The following is an 18,512-nucleotide window of genomic DNA, read 5'->3' on the forward strand; positions in this document are numbered from 1 at the left end:
TGATTGGGCCTAGGTTCGAGAGACAGTGGTGGAGGCGGAGTGAAAGGGGCAGAAATGACATTTGCTAGAACAAATTTTTGAAGACTTGAGTACTGGAGTTAAAGGGAAAGCAATGAGCTGTGCTTTGGTGCTTCTTTGAAGAGTTACAAAGCACCTAGTGGTTTAGAAAGTCAATGAGATTATCCTGAAGGCTGACAGGTTTGGACCCCAGGCATACCTCAGCGACAATGTTTCTGTCCCAGGGTGGCATAGGGCCACTGAGAACCTCGTCTACTAGGTCCTGCCCGAGCCCATATTTCTGGAGAGTGCAGTAACTGTAGCCTAGGTCTGAGATGGTGTCGTCACAAAGCAGCAGGGAACAGAACAGGCTAGGTCTCCCCCTGAGCAGAAGCAAAGTGACTTTTTAGGGGAGCTGCATCTCTACAGCCTCCCTGTTCTCTTGCTTACATTCTTGCCCTCACTTAAGAAACCCTTCATCCTTATTTCCAAAACCCTTCATCCTTTTCCCATTTGACTTTGCAACCCAAATGACACACTTTCAGCTCGTTCTTACCTTCTCTTTTACTTCCAAAATCACCGCTAAAGATTGGCCAATTGTAGCTATTTAGCAATCAATCAGTCAATTTTCTTTTATTTCTTTCTGTTCATTTACATCTAGGTATTCAAAGCATGGCAATATGTTTATCTCTGGGCTTCAAATTATGAGCCAGAGAAGCATGGTCCCTGTCCTCATGGAGAGTATGGTCTAGTAGTAGGAAAAGCAGACAATTAAACATTATGTGATAAATGCTATAAAAAAAAAAAGGATTTGAAGAGCAGAATGCCCTTCCTGGCCAAAGGGATTTAAAAATTTTCTGAAGCATGAATGGTTAGATGGGCAAAGGTGAATAGTATGGAAAGAATTGTTCCACATACATTTGAGGAACTGAAGATATTCCCTGTGACCAGAGGTAGGGTTTGAGAGAGGGAAGTGATGAGAGAGGGTCACTATGAGGCTGCAGTCTAGTCTTAAATGTCACATAAGCTTTGAACTGGTTGATCCAACCAGTCCATCCTAAAGGAAATCAGACCTGAACATTCATTGGAAGGACTGATGCTGAAGCTGAAACTCCAATACTTTGGCCACCTGATGCAAAGAACTGACTTATTGGAAGAGACCCTGATGCTGGGAGAGATTGAAGGTGGGAGGAAAGGGGATGATAGAGGATGAGTTGGTTGGATGGCATCACCGACTCAATGGAAATGAGTTTGGGTAAACTCTGGGAGTTGGTGATGGACAGGGAGGCCTGGCGTGCTGCGGTCCACGGGGTTGCAAAGAGTCGGACACGACTGAGCGACTGAACTGAACTGAAGCTTTGTTAAGGAACCTGGATATCATCCTAACAGTAATTAGAAGCCATGGAAGTTTTTTAAGGTGAGAGTGACGTGATGGTGTTTGTAATGTTTATAACTACCTGTTTTTACTTATTGAGAAAGTAGCACATGCCACAGCATAAAAGGGTCCCCCGCAAGGGCAATCATTGTTGCCTATTTTTTTTTTTTAATTGAAATATAGTTGATTTTTAATGTTGTGTTAGTTTCAGGTATTATGGCACAGTGATTCAGTTATATATTTATATATGTGTATGTATGTGTGTGTGTGTGTGTGTGTGTGTGTGTGTGTGTATATATATATATATTCTTCTTCAGGTTCTTTCCCCTTATAGTTTATTACAAACTATTGAATAGAGTTCCCTGTGCTATACAGTAGGTTCTTGTGGGTTATTTATTTTATCTACAGTATTGTGTACATGTTAATCCCCACTTCCTAATTTATCACTCCTACCTCATTGTGAACATTTCTTAAGCAGTTTTTCAGAGAACTTCTATCTATGCATATGTATGTATATATACGTATATATTTTTTATACAAGTAAGAACACCTTGTACAGATTGTTCTCTACTTTTTTCTCTTGATAAGACAACATGGAGATTTTTCCATATGACCTTTTTAAGATCCACCTTATTGTTTTTTTTTTTTTTTACTGTAGCCTAATATTCCAGGATATGTGTTTCCATAAATTATTTAATGAAAATTCAATCAATGAATATTCATGTTGTCCTCCATTTTATGTATGTAAAAATTGCTACAGTAAGCATCCATGTTTATTCACCTAATTTACATACTCATTTTTCCCACATGCTCAAATTTAAAAAATTTTTCTTAATCTTACAGGTACAAAATGATAGCTAATTTTGATTTGCCTTTTCTTTCCAATGAGTAAGATTAAGCATCTTTTCAGATTTTTAAATCCCAGTTCTTCCTATGCAAACTGGCCACTTATATATCCTTTGCCTTTATTTCTTTTAGATATTGATTTATGAGTTCTTTATTGACTAGCAATGTTAACTCTTTGCTATATGTATTGCGAATATTTTTCCAACTTTATGATTTATTTTATTTGATAAGTTTTTATTGAGAGGATTTTTTAAAATTTATGCAATCATATTTCTATTCATTTACTTCATGAATTTTTATTTTGAAAGAAACTTCTTTCTGTAACATGGAGAATGGATTGGATTAGTGTAAGATAAAACCATTAAGTGACTGTTAGAGTAATTCTATAGAGAAATGATGGTGGCCTGAATTAGGACAGTGCCAATGAGAATATATGGAAATAAACAAAGTTTGTTCAAAAAGGAGGTACATGATCCATATTTGGAGATTAGCTGAACATGGGAGAGGGAAGAGAGATGTTTCCAGGATGATACATAGGTTTCAAAGCTTGGGCAACTGAGTAGATGCTTCACTAAGATGAACAGCACCTGGGGAAAAATTACATTTGGGTTCATCAAGAAAGTAGATGCCAAATTGAATTTGCAGCACCTTAAGTTTGAGATGCATATGGAATGTCTGTGGATAGATGGATGCTCCATAGGTAGATGGATGCATGGGTCTGAAACTCAGTAAAGAAACCCGTTTGAGTCATTGGCAAATGCTAGCGGAAGCCGTGGGCATGGATGAGACCACCCAGTATGTAGCAGGAAAGGCAAGATGTGATGCCAAAGTATATACCACAGACTGAGAACTGGGAGGAAAACTGGCAGAGGGTGATGTCTTTGATGTGAAGGAATAAAAATATATTTTTTAGGGATTAACTGAATGTTGGCAGGTATGAGGCTACGTGTATACAAACTACTAACTGGAAGCCTGATCAAAGTGTACTCGAATTATTAGACAGAGGCAACTACCGTTACAGAGCAAAGCAGAATCATAGGAAAGCAATCTTATGTGTTAATATGGCAGCAAATGTGAATAATTTATAAGAAAGTGCTTTTTAGTAATACCTTTGAACTATTTAATTTTATTTATATCTGCCCTGTTCAGGTCATGTAGAACTTTATTTTATGGGTGCCCATTCTTTTTTTTTTTTTTGTCCTTGCTTTCTTATCCCATCAATCTACCTACATTACTTTTTTGTGAGTATGGTTAACCTTTCCCAAGTCAACTGGCTGAGTCTACACATTTTCCACAGATAAATATTTATGCGAAACATCTCAGACAAGAATTTTGTCTCACACTTCTTAAGGATTACAGCCTCCTTCCTAATACATAATACAGTCAATAGCATGATGGAAATATTATGTTATCTTAAAACTGAATTGTGCTATTGTCAAATATTCTACTCAGTATTATTTTAAGATGAAATACGAAAAATGGATCATAATTAAAACAAAGCTATAATGTCTTACTTAACTTGAAAATGGAAGCTTGGATTTTTAGTGTTTTGATTTTATACTAAAAATACTTACTGAATTCTTACTGTTGGTTTCCTTTGCAAAATTGCCTGCTGAAACTCCTTTACATAGATGGGTGCCAAATCATACCAGCTTAACGCTGCTGAGTTCTCTTACTGTAATTGAAATCACGTTAAAGGCAGGTATAGTACCAATGTAAACTACAAACACACATTTATTCAAGGAGAGAGGTTGCAGTAAGCAGAAAAGACCAAATTAACTGTCTTTCCTCTTCTATACTGCATTTCTGTAAACAAGATATGTACTGATGTTGAATGTATCCTGACTTCACAAATTTATAATTTGCAATCAGAGACCTCCAGAACTATCTTGGAAAGACTTTTAAACCTGGACAACCCCCTGCTGTTATAAAGCCTGACAGTGCTTCTGAAGTGTAACAAGGAGGTTTTTATATAAGACTGTTCTTACTAGAACCTGTTTTATATAAGAACATACTTAAAAAGCTAATTTCTTTTCTCCTTTTTGCACTGCAATCCACAAAGTGTGACTAATAATAGATTTAAATTTGCTAAGTGCATTCATTCCTTTGTGCCATCATAAAGAGAATCTATTACTGTAAAATTGAGGCTTAGTTCCAAATTGCGCCATTATGAAGTTTTCTTCCAGCAATGTTTTGTCTCTAATACACTTCCCTCATTGTAATTCTATTGCAAACCTGATGTCTAGCATCAAGTCTCACAATAATTATTTTAAATTGCTACTAGGAACAGTAGTCCTGGTGGGATATATTACTACCATTCTAACAAGATGAATTTCAATGCACTTGTAACCATATTATAGTATATTATGAAAGAAAGAAAATCTTTTGCGTTTTATATCTCTGGACATGGATGTAACACACCAAAAAATAATTTTTATAAACTTCAAAACACTTTATATTTAACTTTTATTTAAACTAATTATAAGTCATAAGAACAAATTAGGATATTTCACTACATGGGCCATTAATAGCACTCTGAGTGATGTGAATAAATATGTGTAAATATAAAAATAATAGTAATGCTACTACTTAGAATAAATATGCATGAAAATATATTTATATGGTACATTTAAAAAATAATTTATATTAGATTACCATCAAAGAAAGGCACCTGAAAACTATTAAAAAAATGAAACTGACAAAATTTTATTCTTAATCTTTCCAAGATTTAGGAGTCATTTTAATAAATGAACTACCCCCAAAGTTATGTTTAAAATAGTTTATTATATAACAGAAACTTTGAAAACATCATGTCATCAGTCTAAGTCACTAGTTTGCTAATATATCCGTAAATTGGGATACTACCTGAAATCAACATAGAAACCCCTAGAAAACATTTTAGTCACCCTGAAACTTAGGTGATGGTTTAACAGTGGTGTTATAAAATACAGTGTGTGTTACATGACTGATTTTTACATTCTTACTGGAGGCATTCTAAAATTCACCATACTGATAAGCCTGGAGGCTTACAAATAATTAATGGAGACGATAATCACTTCAGAGTCACTAAAAGTATAAATCTTGAATTTGGAGCCTAACAAAATTATTGTGAAGAAATAGTAAAGTCAAGCTTCTGCTATAGATAAAATGATTATAAAATGATGGTCTGAGATCAAAAGCTAGTTCAATCTTAATAATTTACATAAGTCGGCACATAAAATTTAGAAGAAACTCCAAGTATCAATTCTGAATCTGCAGGAATTCCTTTTTAAAACTGTTCACATATACTCCAAATGAAAATCACTTAGCTTTTAGCTACCCAAAGAAATTTAAAGTTACTCCCTGGGGTTGACCAACTGGGAAAAGTAAATCTGCTTACTTAACAAAAAAGGGGCAGTTGAATTTACATTAACAATTTAGCATTTTACTTTAAATAATAATGGAATGAACACACCGTATTACACACCAGCCCACCTGGAGCTACTGAGTAGTGAGAGATTACACTGAAATGGCTGCAGTGGCCCTCCGATGTGCAATAGCATCCTGTAGCATTTCCAGTATAAAGTAAAATCTAGAAGTACTTCACTATGTCTGGGCATTACCTTTAGAAACCTAAGACGGGTATATTCTCACTATTAGGTTACCTCGCAGATTTTTAAATTGTTTTGTAGCTTAGTTGCTAAACCTGCAATCGCTTACGTTGATTGGGAAACTCTGGTGTTTATCAATAGATGTGTTCTTACCTTTGCATTTATCCCTCTATTTATATTTACTCCTTTATATATAAGCTTGCATGCTGTGCTAAGTCACTTCAGTCGTGTCCGACTCTTTACAACCCCATGGACTGTGTAGCCCGCCAGGCTCCCCTATCCATGGGATTCTCCAGGTAAGAATACTGGAGTAGGTTGCCATTTCCTTCTCCCGTGTATACGCTTACATTGTTTAAAATATGCTATGATTTTGTTACAAGGGCTTCCCTTGTGGCTCAGCTGGTGAAGAATCTGCCTGCAATGCGGGAGACTTGGGTTCGATCCCTGGGTTGGGAAGATCCCCTGGAGAAGGGAAAGGCTACCCACTCCAGTATTCTGGCCTGGAGAATACCATGGACTGTATAGTCCATGGGGTCTCAAAGAGTCGGACACAGCTGAGTGACTTTCACGCCTCATACCCAAGGCAAAAATGTCCATTATTTACAGTGTTTTTGGTCATAGATCTATTCTCCAAGTGGCATTGTTATATTGCCAAATGACTCCATAGAGGTTTCACTCCACACTTTAAGGTTGGGGGGCGGGAAATAAGTCCAAGTTAATAGAAACATTATTAGAAACAGAAGGTGTCTTGGCTCTCAATTTTGTTAATCAAAAAAAAAAGCATAAACCTTTTACAATTTTCCAGCATTACCTTGCCCTTCCCTTTTGAATTAAAAAGGTTTTTTGTGAGATCCTAATAGAACCACTTGTCCAGAGAACATATTAAATTATTGGATCCCCAAGAGCATGACTGAAAAAAATATGCTGATCCTTTCAAAAGGCTTATCAATGCCTTTTGAAATCAGTACTGATTTTAAAAGGATGATAAGGAAAGCTGTTATTTTGAATATCATACATATGTTTCCCATTCCTCTACATTTCTGACAATAAAATTTTCAATTTTATTGAAATTTTACTAATTTTATCAATTTTATTAACTTTCAATTAACTCCTGCATATTCACCAATGATTAATTTCCTGATGGGAATTATTCTTCCAGCCTCTAGATGAAATTGATTTCAGGGAGTTGTGTAATATGTTGAAGCTCTTTAGAAGAACCGTACAGCAACTAGCCAAATCCAAAAATCTTAAAGGACGAAGAATATTACATCTTCCAGATTTTCTGAATTTGCATGATCATGACTGTCCTGGGTCACTTATAGTATAGATTCCCAGGGCCCTTCTCAAGCAGTTTTGTTTGCCTAAACCTGGGATAGGGATGAAGAATCTTAAATCTAGCCTTCTGTATTTGAGGAAATTGAGAGTTAAAAAAAAAAAAATTCAAGGATTTGGGGCAGGATTAAATTGCTTTTGAGAAGTCTGAGTTGATGACTCAGAAATCTAAAGGGAACACAGTTCTCGCTCATCTTGTGTCTGTTTGTGTGTGTGTGATTAGGATATTTTGGTTCAAAACAGGTTTCCTTTTTAAAAGACAGGTTAGCTAAGCATAGCAAGTGTCTGAAGTGATGTGTTTGATTGACAGTGAATAAAAATAGTTATTTTACATTGCCTAGAAGCACATAGTGAGGAGAGCATAAACCTTGAAGGGACCCCAAGATTTCTAGCCTAGCGCACTACTTACTAGGAAGAGCTACACCTAACATCTCTTAGAGAGAGGGTTCATTTATATGTCAGATATCTCAAGGAAAGGCACTTCTTTAACTGCCCCTGTTAATCGCTCCCAGTGCTTAGTAGAGAAATATTATAATTAGCATAATTTCCTTTTGCCATCCCTTTCTTTTCATTTATTAGAAACCAAACATAGCATCTCAAACTTATTTGAGTATTGCTAATTCATAAAGCAGCCACATTGAACAATAATTATATGAATACATATAGATATCTGTAATTATTACAAAGATACAAATATGAACTTCTTAAATCAAACACAAGCTGAAGATGTACAGTAGAGATTCATACCTTTTTTTGGAAATAAGAATTCCTTTCACATTCTAAGATAAGCTCTCTGCCCCTCAAAACTTGCAACATATCCATATACTCCCCCCATATATGCATATGCTTTCAAGAGGTTCATGGACCTGGAAGCTGCCTAGGTTAATAAACTCTTAATGTGGTAGGAAGAAACCATCCCTGAAATACTAAGGGTTTAGTACATTTTCTCATACATTAAAGAAGGCAAATTATCGTCAAAGCTCAAATAGTATAAAGCTCTAATTCATTAATATTGTTTTAAAAATCAGAAGATGAAAGTTGAGCTATATTGACCATGTAATTATACTGTAAATCTGTGTAGCATGAAAGTGAATGCTATATTTCACCTGAGAATAAGCACTGAACAATTTTAATTTTTTTCTAGTTTTTAACAAGGTTGAGCAATGAGTCTATATTTTCTAATAATCTTGTGTAGATTATTCTTGATTATTCCTAACCACTATAGAGGTTAGAGATAAGACTAGCCCATTGAATTCATAAGGTGGTTCTTTGAAGGATTCTAATAGCCAGAGATGTAGTGATGGATATGAACAGGAGGGAAGACCACTGTATTGAAATGAAAAGCTTGTATTGGCCCATTTCCAGGGAATATGCACATTACACCCTGAGTTTGCTGCTGAATCTGCCATTTCCTTCTTGGATCACATAGGTATGAAGACCTATTTCCAAAACAGCTCATCATGTTACAACGCAACACCAATAGTTCTTGACTTAATTCTTTACTAAGAGAATCAAATCCAAGTCAAATTACCCAAGGGGAGGAAAATCTTTTACAGGCATACTTTAACTCAGAAAATTGCCATATTTTTGAAGCTTGCCATTAACTCCATTTTAGCTTATGATCACTTCAGTCATGAGAAAAATACACAACTTTAAAACATGAATAATCATTTTATAAAATGGAAAAGTGTCTACTATCCTATCCCTCCTCCACCATCATGAGTTTTTTCCCTTCTGTGATTTTCTCACAACACCATTTCCCCACTGACAGGATTCCGTTGGGTCACACCGTGAAGTCTCCACCTTCCACACGTGCATCGGGCTGCCTTCTCTCCCTGCTGTTTAAGCATTCCAACCTTGGCTAGAATTTTCCTTGTATGTAACCTTTGTAAATTCTCTTCATGAGTGGTATCCAGGACATGTGTTAGGTGTTCTTAAAAAGCTTCTACTTACAATGTATTAAAGTAGAATTGCCATAATGATAGAAGCTCAACAAGAAAAATCCAGCCCTGCCCACTGCCATGAACCTTTTTCTCCCTCCCTATTTACCACTCCTAGGGGGTATGAACTCTTATATTCTCCTATTCCCCTCCAATCAAATGCTATTGTCATGAATAAATATTTATTAATACCTACTAGCAATTCAGAGAGATGCCAGACGTGGTCTGGTCTCTGTACTGTTTAGTTGGAAAGTTAGAGCCTGCAAAAAAGTGGTTAATAGCAATGTGAGATTGTATAGAACTAAGTGATACATGACACCCTCTAATTTATCTGTTCAACAAACCCAAATTTCCATACATTTATGTTGTTTTAAAAGAGATACATCTGTAATCCTTGCCTCACAGTGGCTTTTCAGTAAGCCTGTGTCTTCTGGCATAATGAAAAATAATGTGATAATACAGTGACATGTTGCTGTGACTCCAGGCTATTTCCATACAGGCAGAGCAGTCTCATGGGTCCCGTGGTGGAATGAGATTCAAGAGACAGAGATTCTAATCTGAGAAATGCCCCTGATATTGTATGTGACCTCAAAACAAGTGACTCAACCTCTCAGTTTAAGTTCTGTCATCTGTAAAGTAAGCTTAATTAAACTTGCCATCATAGAGACATTATGAAGTCTAGCTAATTAAAGCCCATTAAATGTTTTGAAGATATAAAGTGCTTGCTTCACAGTCATAAACAAGAAGCCAAAAGTAGAGTGTCCTTTTATTAAAATACTAATTTTTGTACAGTCATCACACACAATGATACTGATGCCCTCCAGAGCCTAGTTGTTTGCCCTGATTGACTCTTCCTCTCTCATTCGGTTAGTGACTAATTGTACTTAAGACAGCTGAGTAAGATGAGGTATCCGCCTGTGACTATCAAACCCAGTAAAACTAAGTGGCTACTCTGGAATTGAACCAATGATCTAAGTCTCATTTGCACCATCAGCTAGTCAACTGAGCTAATTGGATTCCACATTGATAATAATGTAACAGTACATGGTTTGACTTATTTTTTTTCCCAAAGCTTTCCGTAGATTGAATTTCAATAACGTAAAAAATTAGTATGAGTAACTAGAGGCAAAGACAATAAACTGGACTTTATTAGATGTCACTAACATCCAAGGGATTAACTCTTGCTGTCCCTGGCAGGCCTGAGTCCTTAACAGGCTCATGACTGCCCCCAAGAAAGTGAGGTTTCCAGATGAGGAGACTAATAAAGCCAAGACCCTCCTGATGAGGTGAGGAAGGGTCCTTGTGCATCTCTTGCTTGCTGAGAGTCTACTGGCAAGGATTAGAAATTGTTCGAGTGTGTGTGTCCTTTGGAGGCTAATAAAGTGACAATGAAGATGCATTGTGCTACAGAAAACAGTCCTAAGTACTAAATAAAAAATGCCTCGACACTGAGCTCATAACTTTGCCTCTTGGGATTGATTATATCTTTCGGCAGAGAACATGAGGCAAGCCTTAATGAGGAACTGATATTAGGTGGGACCGTTTCTGTAATTCTTAGTTCTTTGAACTTTCAGGCAAGGTTAATGTACATGCTATTTCATGGAATAAAACAAAAATATGTGATGTTGAAATATTCCCTTTCGAGAAATACGAGAGTAATAGAATCCTGCAGTGCTAACAAAGTAGCATGTAAATCTTAGGGTGTATACTTCAGATTTCAAGTGGAATGAATGGCCTATTTGGCCCAAAGTAGGTAAACTTAAATTCTGCACATCTGAAATACTGGAAATTAGCTCCATGATGTATTAACTCAAATAATAATGTTCCTGACGTAAAAAAAAAAAAAAAAGATGGAAATTAAACATCTAGTTATGAATACTGTGTCTGCACAATGTGCTGCATGCACTGCATGTGTTAGAATTTCTTCTCAGTTCTTTTTTTAATCTTTTATTCATAGCATTGCAGGTGATGAAAAATTTATGCCTTGAGTCTGGCATTGAAATTAAATGCAAAATGAAAACAGAAGCAGTTTATACTGACAGCTTAAATATCTTTATCTAGCATACGGTTGCACTATAAAAATCACTGGGAGACTTTTTAAATCTCCCACATGTAAAAAACCAAAAAGTTGTACAATAATGAATAAAGTTATATATCTAAGATATCAACAGAAAAGTTGTATTTTATTAGCACTCTTTGTTAATTTCATTTCGCTCTATTTCGCTGTTTCTGTTTAAGCGGCTCAGATGAACATGAGCTTTTAAATATACTGCACAACTTACTCAGTGATATTAATTCCTTGGAGTGGCTGGAAACAATTGATTTTTGCAGTGTATTTAATGAGTGTGATTTCTCTGGTAGGTTTATGTCTTAAGCTGAATAGAAAACATTAATCTGCACCTAAGATAGTTATGCTGTGGTAAGGTTAATTATTCAGGTGAATCAATTTGCTCATCCCTGGATTACTATGACTGATGTTTTGGAAGAATGGCAATAATTACAACAATATCCACAGTTCTTGGATATGTGAATTTTCAAACGTCTTTCCTTACTTAGAATAGTTGCAGGTAATTCTGTACATGTTGTTTTATTAGTCACAACTCTACTCACAAAATGAGATTCCCTATAAATGGTTCCTATTTTCTGGGGATGTCGAGTCTTTTGTCCTAGACATATCTGTATATACTACGCTGCATTGAAATGTTCTCTGTGGCTTTTGTTGGTGAACTCATGTTGAATCTCAAACAGTTAGCTCATAATGTAAATTAATTGAAGAAAATAATGCCTCTTAATTTTGTGAATAATGCACAGAGATTTAAAATATATTCAATCTACTTACATTTTATAAATCATATATATTTATAAGAATTTAAAAAATAAGATTAGGGTTACTTAGCATTTAAATAACTAAAGTACAAAATTTAGAACTGTCTACAGTTACATCAGGCACCAATACTAAAAAACCTCTTAGAGTTCCATATTTAGAAGACTTCAGCACACAGCTTAAAATATTTTGCACTCAGCCCCTGATTTGTAGCTTTTTCCTGGATGTTTTATGTAAACATACTGTGTATAATTAAGCAGATAATTTTATACAATATTAATTGCGCTAAGAGTGCAGTGAAAGTTGTTTAATTCAGTAATTCATTTCCATTTTAATAATTTTAATGGCATAAGATTACCAAATCAACTTCAAATATCTCTGGCCCTTATATTACATTATGTGAAGAGTTCAGATAGTTATAGCATCTCATATTATGCAGAATATATTTATCACATCTTGTTACTAATAAAAAGAATCTTGAATTACCCATATTGAAGAAAACATCTTCAATGCACTTTTTAATTCAACATTAAAGATACTTAAAGAAAGGTACCCCAAAGCTTTGACAGATCAGATATTAGATTTTAAAGTATGTTAGTACCTGTTTTAAGAACATGAATGGCTGAGCTGGCCTGCATCTTTGAAAAGCAGTTGATGAAACCTATTGCTTTTTTTTTTTCTTTGCAGGTAGCCTATACCCAAAAAAAAGTGGGTTTAATTAATTTCTTCCCCTTTCATGTAGCAAAATTAATTCTAGGTGTTTATTATGAGAAATGAGTGACTGTACTAACTTTTACGTGTGAAGATAATGTCTGAAGGCACTCTCCAAATCAACAAACTACAGGCTCACATTTCTTTCTTATTTCTTTCATCATGTACAGATTTAATATCATCAGGAATAAATCTAAATTGTTTGCTTCTTTCCTCCTAATTCTTGAAGCAGTGTAAAAGCCTGGAGAGGTTTGAAGTGACAGGATTACAAGCAGTCTTTTGCATACATGGCCTTTAGGGATAAGCGGCTACCTTGCATCTAATAAACAAGAAAGTGAATTCGTTGAATAATGAATTAAGTGGCATAAGTTGTGATAACAAGGAGCAAATGTAACTTCAGACGAATGGTATTTGCTTTGTGTGGGGTTATCTGAGAGGGCTGATGCTCCGCCAAGGGAGACTGAAAAAAGGCTCATTATATTAAGATGTTCTTTTACAGAACACAGTCTAAAATGATCTTGCAGTTTTTCTCCCATTTGCTGGACTCCTTTGTGTGCTTCTATCAAATCAACCACCTCCACCAGGGGGATAACTAGGATTCTTTCAGTGTTGTTTAAAATGAAAATTCCTAGTGAGTTTTAGATGGGTCACCCAACAATTAAATAGAGATGTCTAATTGGTTCATCCATATTAGGGTCAGCAGCTGGTTACAGAATAAAAGGTTGTGGTGCCCCATTGCATAGTTCTGAACCAAATTAAATTATTAATCTACTCTTTGCTTCAATGTAGCTTCACGGGGATTCCTAACCTGCCATGCTGAATAAAACAGAACGACTGCTTTACATTTTCATTATGGAAAATTATATTTTAAATTGCAAATGCTCTCCTATTTAACTTGCATTGAGTATCTCGTTGGATATGTGGAGAAGTCTTCAACAGTCAGTGCTTATAAGTTGTTTTGTTAATTTCTAGTTGTAGCTGGAAACTATTAAAAAAGATGATTTGCATGTGGTACCAACTTTCCAGCCAGAACCAACTAGGCCATGAAAAGCAAAATTGAGACTTAGGGGGCCATTATCTTTGACTTTTAAATTTAAAAGTCACAATTAAATAAGTATCTTATAGGAAGCTTTGTATTCTAACATGAGCTTCAGGTTAATTCAACCAAGGATTCTTTCATGATAGCATGATAACAATTCCTTTCTGGGCTCAAAGTCCTCATTTTTGTGACCTTCTGTAATTTGTTTTTTTTTTTGTTATTTAACTACTCTGAAGTGAATGCTGTCCTTGTGGAAAAAACATAGCTACATTCAGCTTTCTAATAACGTGTTTAATAATGTCAATAATTCTATTATCAACAGTAGGCACAATTGCAATTAAAACTTGCCATACTTCCCTAGAAATTACTTTGTGAGATGTTTTCTGTCAACATTTTAATATATGCCCACTCTTCATTTTTACTTAACATAATTTTTTTCGACAGTTTTACATAATAATTTTAAGCTAGGAGAGCCATAGCAGAATTAACTCTAAAAGCAGGTTGAACTTTAGAATGCAATATGATTTCTAAAGCTAAATCTCTTAGTAATCACAACTGAATGGGTGTTCCATTTTTGATGTATCACATGGACTGAAGCTCTGAATTTCATTCATTGGTTCATTCATGCATTTGGGTGTGTGTATATGTTAGCTGTGTCTTTGGAGACGCATAAAGAGCTTAAGACCAGTGAAATGTTTTTATAAACTAGAAGAATTTTGTAACCTAACTTGCTCATTTATTCATCAAAAACTTATTTAGGGGACACCTACTATGTGCCAAACACTATCTGAGGAGCCACATGAACAAGAGGCGGTGAAACAAGATAAAATCACTTCTGCTGTGGACTGTACATCCCAGAGGAGGGAAGCGAGACCATGAATAACTCAATAAGTAAATAAGCAAGGAAAGAAGAAAGCAAAGTATTAGAAAGAAAGCAAAATAATATTCAGAGCATGATGAAGAAGGAGCTTCTTTAGACAGGAGTTGTAAAGAAAGGCCCTTCTGAGGAGGAAGCATTTTTTTGAGACTTTAGCCATGAGACGAGCTTTCCAAGCAAAGAGAATACCAAGTGCCAAAGAACTGGGGGTGGGAAAAAGCCTGGCACGTATGAGAAACAGAAAGAAGCAAGTTTGGCTTCACGGGTGTGCAACCTGGGTGGTTCCACAGGTTTCCATGATGGAAGAGCCCAGTTTAATACTCTCTTAGCATCACCATGAAATTCATTATCATTTTGTAACAAGGGATCTCCCATTATTCCTACAAATTACATAGCCAGTCCTGGAAAGAAGGTTAATAGAGTTGAAGGGTGTGTGTGTGCTTTGGTTGGGTGGGGGTGGATGTGCATTAAAAAATAAGGCCAGTAAGTGATAATTATGGGCATGTGTGGTACTGGCACCAGTTGAGTTTTTGAAAGATTAGTTGCACCTAACAATACAGTCATTTTTGTTTGATAGGTAGAAAATGGAAACACTATTTTTCATCTATGTTTAGCCAAATCCTCCATACAGATGATAAATTCCTTAAGGGTAATGTTGGTCTCTTCTGTGTATTGTGTACACTTCACAGCACCATGTGATCAGATATTCCACAAATACTAATTGCAGCCAAAAGGAATTTGTATTCTCTTTTAACCTGGTAGGGCTTCTTTTGAGGAAAAAAGAGGGGCACATTTAGTGTTCAGATTTGAATTCTTGCTTTCTTCTCATAGTTACATTGTAGTACCAAATCTGCCTGACCATTTTAACAATTAGGTCAAATCATATAAAACTTCTGATATTCGACCATTTTTTTGACCTAGAGAATGGCAATTTCCATGGCTCACAGAAGATTGACATTGCAGGTTTATTTAAGAAAATAAAACGCAAGTCTTCCGAGCATCTTTGTAACCCCTGCTGGATTTATGTAACAGAGGGAGAAACAACGAGAACAGGGCTGTTCATTAGCACACCGTGCTGAGCAGTGCCGTCAGGCCCGCACCCATGGGCCTCCTTAGAGGGAAATCCATGTTGCAGCAAAGCCTTTCTGCCAGTCAGCAACTCCCCACCCGCCAATAATGGAGACCATGGCTTGAGACCCACTTCTACTACATTCTGCATTACAGCAAGTGATGAGTTGCCGGGAGTTACTGTGTGAGTGGCCCAAGTCCATGCCATGGCTCAGAGGCGCAGCAGGCCAAAGGGCTCGGGTCTACGCACTGTTGTTGACTGATAACCCTTCCAGTTGGCAAATCTATTTCCATTTGTTGATGGCCATGGTGACTTACCCAGTGATTACCAATGACATTATGGGATCATGGCAACAGAATTTTGCCAGCAGGGGGTTATATCAGGATTTCTCTGATTAGGAGAGAGGTGATTTTAGAATTCAAACGAGGCAATGAATGACAAATTCTCAAAAAACCTTCTGCGTAGAGGCTTTTGTGGTTTGCTTCTTAACTTTTCCTTTGAAAGGGTTCTTGGTTCTAAATAAGCATGGTCAAGCTGCTTCTTCCCCAGTGCTCTTACATTTTAGCAGTACACTAAAATCCATTCATTTATGGATTTTATATTTCCACTTGCATGTTCTTTTTCTTGTGCTTTTTGCTTTCTTCCCTTTCTCAAAATCTTCTACTCTTTGAACATTTCAAACCTATCTATCTATACATTCCTGAAGTCAGTAGTGGGATTAGGAAATATGGTATTAGTAACCTAGAGAAAATGAAAAACTCCTAAGACAGTTTGCCTTACCTCAAAAACACTTCTTAAATGTTTTCATGATCCCCCTTTCTATTATCCCCATTACTGGTCATAGCCTTCTGCGGAGGGTGACTACATAATATCTATTTATCCCCAGAACTCTGGGATACAAGCATGTGTTTGATTCCCCCCCTCTAAACTCAAGCTACTCACAACCTCCAAATAAAAAGTGATTAAAAAATTCCAACCATTTAGATATTGAAATCTGTATAGTTTTCCTTTTGAACTTTACACTGGTGTTAGAAATACTCCTCAAATGAATGAATGATCTCAAAGAACTTACACAGAGATTTTTTTAAATGTTCAAAGCAGGTACTCATAATCTGGTCCTGGGGAGTCAAGGAAGGCTTCCTGACATGTTAGCTGAAATTAAACCTATTTAAGAGTCTGCACATGCCTCCTTTCTCCCTAGATCCATGCAACCCTAAATAAAAGGCTGATATACTTCAAGATTGCTTTCCACAGAGCACCATGCCCTGACCAGCATTTACTTCTTTCTGTTTTCCTTTTCCAAAGAACCTGTTCTCTTCTCTGGCTACAAAGGGCTTGTTTAAACCTTTCATGCTACTTTATTATTAAGCAAAGGTTGCATGTTCTGTGGTTGATTGCAAGTTGTAAATAACATGATAAACAGTCAAGTGCAAGGTTAACTTTTAGAGACAAAGTACACTTAGGCCAAAGGAATGACTCTCTAAGAGTAGGAATTTCAGCAACTATGGCAGGTGAAACAGTATGAACACTATGAAAAGGCAAAATGATAGGATACTGAAAGGAGAACTCCCGGGTCGGAAGGTGCCCAATATGCTACTGGAGATCAGTGGAGAAATAACTCCAGAAAGAATGAAAGGATGGAGCCAAAGCAAAAACAATACCCAGGTGTGGATGTGACTGGTGATAGAAGCAAGGTCCGATGCTGTAAAGAGCAATATTGCATAGGAACCTGGAATGTCAGGTCCATGAATCAAGGCAAATTGGAAGTGGTCAAACAGGAGATGGCAAGAGTGAACGTCGACATTCTAGTAATCAGTGAACTAAAATGGACTGGAATGGGTGAATTTAACTCAGATGACCATTATATCTACTACTGCGGGCAGGAATCCCTTAGAAAAAAATGGAGTAGCCATCATGGTCAACAAAAGAGTCTGAAATGCAGTACTTGGATACAATCTCAAAAATAACAGAATGATCTCTATTTGTTTCCAAGGCAAACCATTCAATATCATGGTAATCCAAGCCTATGTATGCCCCAACCAGTAACGCTGAAGAAGCTGAAGTTGAATGGTTCTATGAAAACCTACAAGACCTTTTAGAACTAACTAACACCCAAAAAAGATGTCCTTTTCATCATAGGGGACTGGAATGCAAAAGTAGGAAGTCAAGAAACACCTGGAATAATAGGCAAATTTGGCCTTGGAATACGGACTGAAGCAGGGCAAAGGCTAATAGAGTTTTGCCAAGAGAATGCACTGGTCATAACAAACACCCTCTTCCAACAACACAAGAGAAGACTCTACACAAGGACATCACCAGACGGTCAACACCGGAATCAGATTGATTATATTCTTTGCACCCAAAGATGGAGAAGCTCTATACAGTCAGCAAAAACAAGACCAGGAGCTGACTGTGGCTCAGACCATGAACTCCTTATTGCCAAATTCAGACTGAAATTGAAGAAAGTAGGGAAAACCACTAGACCATTCAGGTATGACCTAAATCAAATCCCTTATGATTATACAGTGGAAGTGAGAAATAGATTTAAGGGCCTAGATCTGATAGATAGAGTGCCTGATGAACTATGGAATGAGGTTCGTGACATTGTACAGGAGACAGGGATCAAGACCATCCCCATGGAAAAGAAATGCAAAAAAGCAAAAGGACTGTCTGGGGAGGCCTTACAAATAGCTGTGAAAAGAAGAAAAGCAAAAAAGCAAAGGAGAAAAGGAAAGATATAAGCATCTGAATGCAGAGTTCCAAAGAATAGCAAGAAGAGATAAGAAAGCCTTCCTCAGGGATCAATGCAAAGAAATAGAGGAAAACAACAGAATGGGAAAGACTAGAGATCTCTTCCAGAAAATTAGAGATACCAAGGGGACATTTCATGCAAAGACGGGCTCGATAAAGGA

The 18,512-nt window shown here is 36.5% G+C and overlaps 1 protein-coding gene across 3 annotated transcripts in view; it reads left to right on the plus strand.

The window, feature by feature from the left end:
• The window catches only part of KIAA0825 (KIAA0825 ortholog), a 442,771-nt gene that overhangs the window by 328,342 nt on the left and 95,917 nt on the right, over positions 1–18,512 (plus strand). Inside the window, exon 21 of one of the 3 annotated variants that reach the window (XM_044948543.2) lies at positions 14,414–17,237. The exons of the other annotated variants lie outside the window; for them this stretch is intronic. Coding sequence (XP_044804478.2) covers positions 14,414–14,471 — 58 coding nt within the window. The 3' untranslated portion in view covers positions 14,472–17,237. Of the gene's footprint in view, positions 1–14,413; positions 17,238–18,512 lie in introns of those variants that run through there. 3 annotated transcript variants of the gene reach the window in all.

Source organism: Bubalus bubalis, chromosome 9, assembly GCF_019923935.1.
Source record: "Bubalus bubalis isolate 160015118507 breed Murrah chromosome 9, NDDB_SH_1, whole genome shotgun sequence".
NCBI lineage: Eukaryota > Metazoa > Chordata > Mammalia > Artiodactyla > Bovidae > Bubalus > Bubalus bubalis.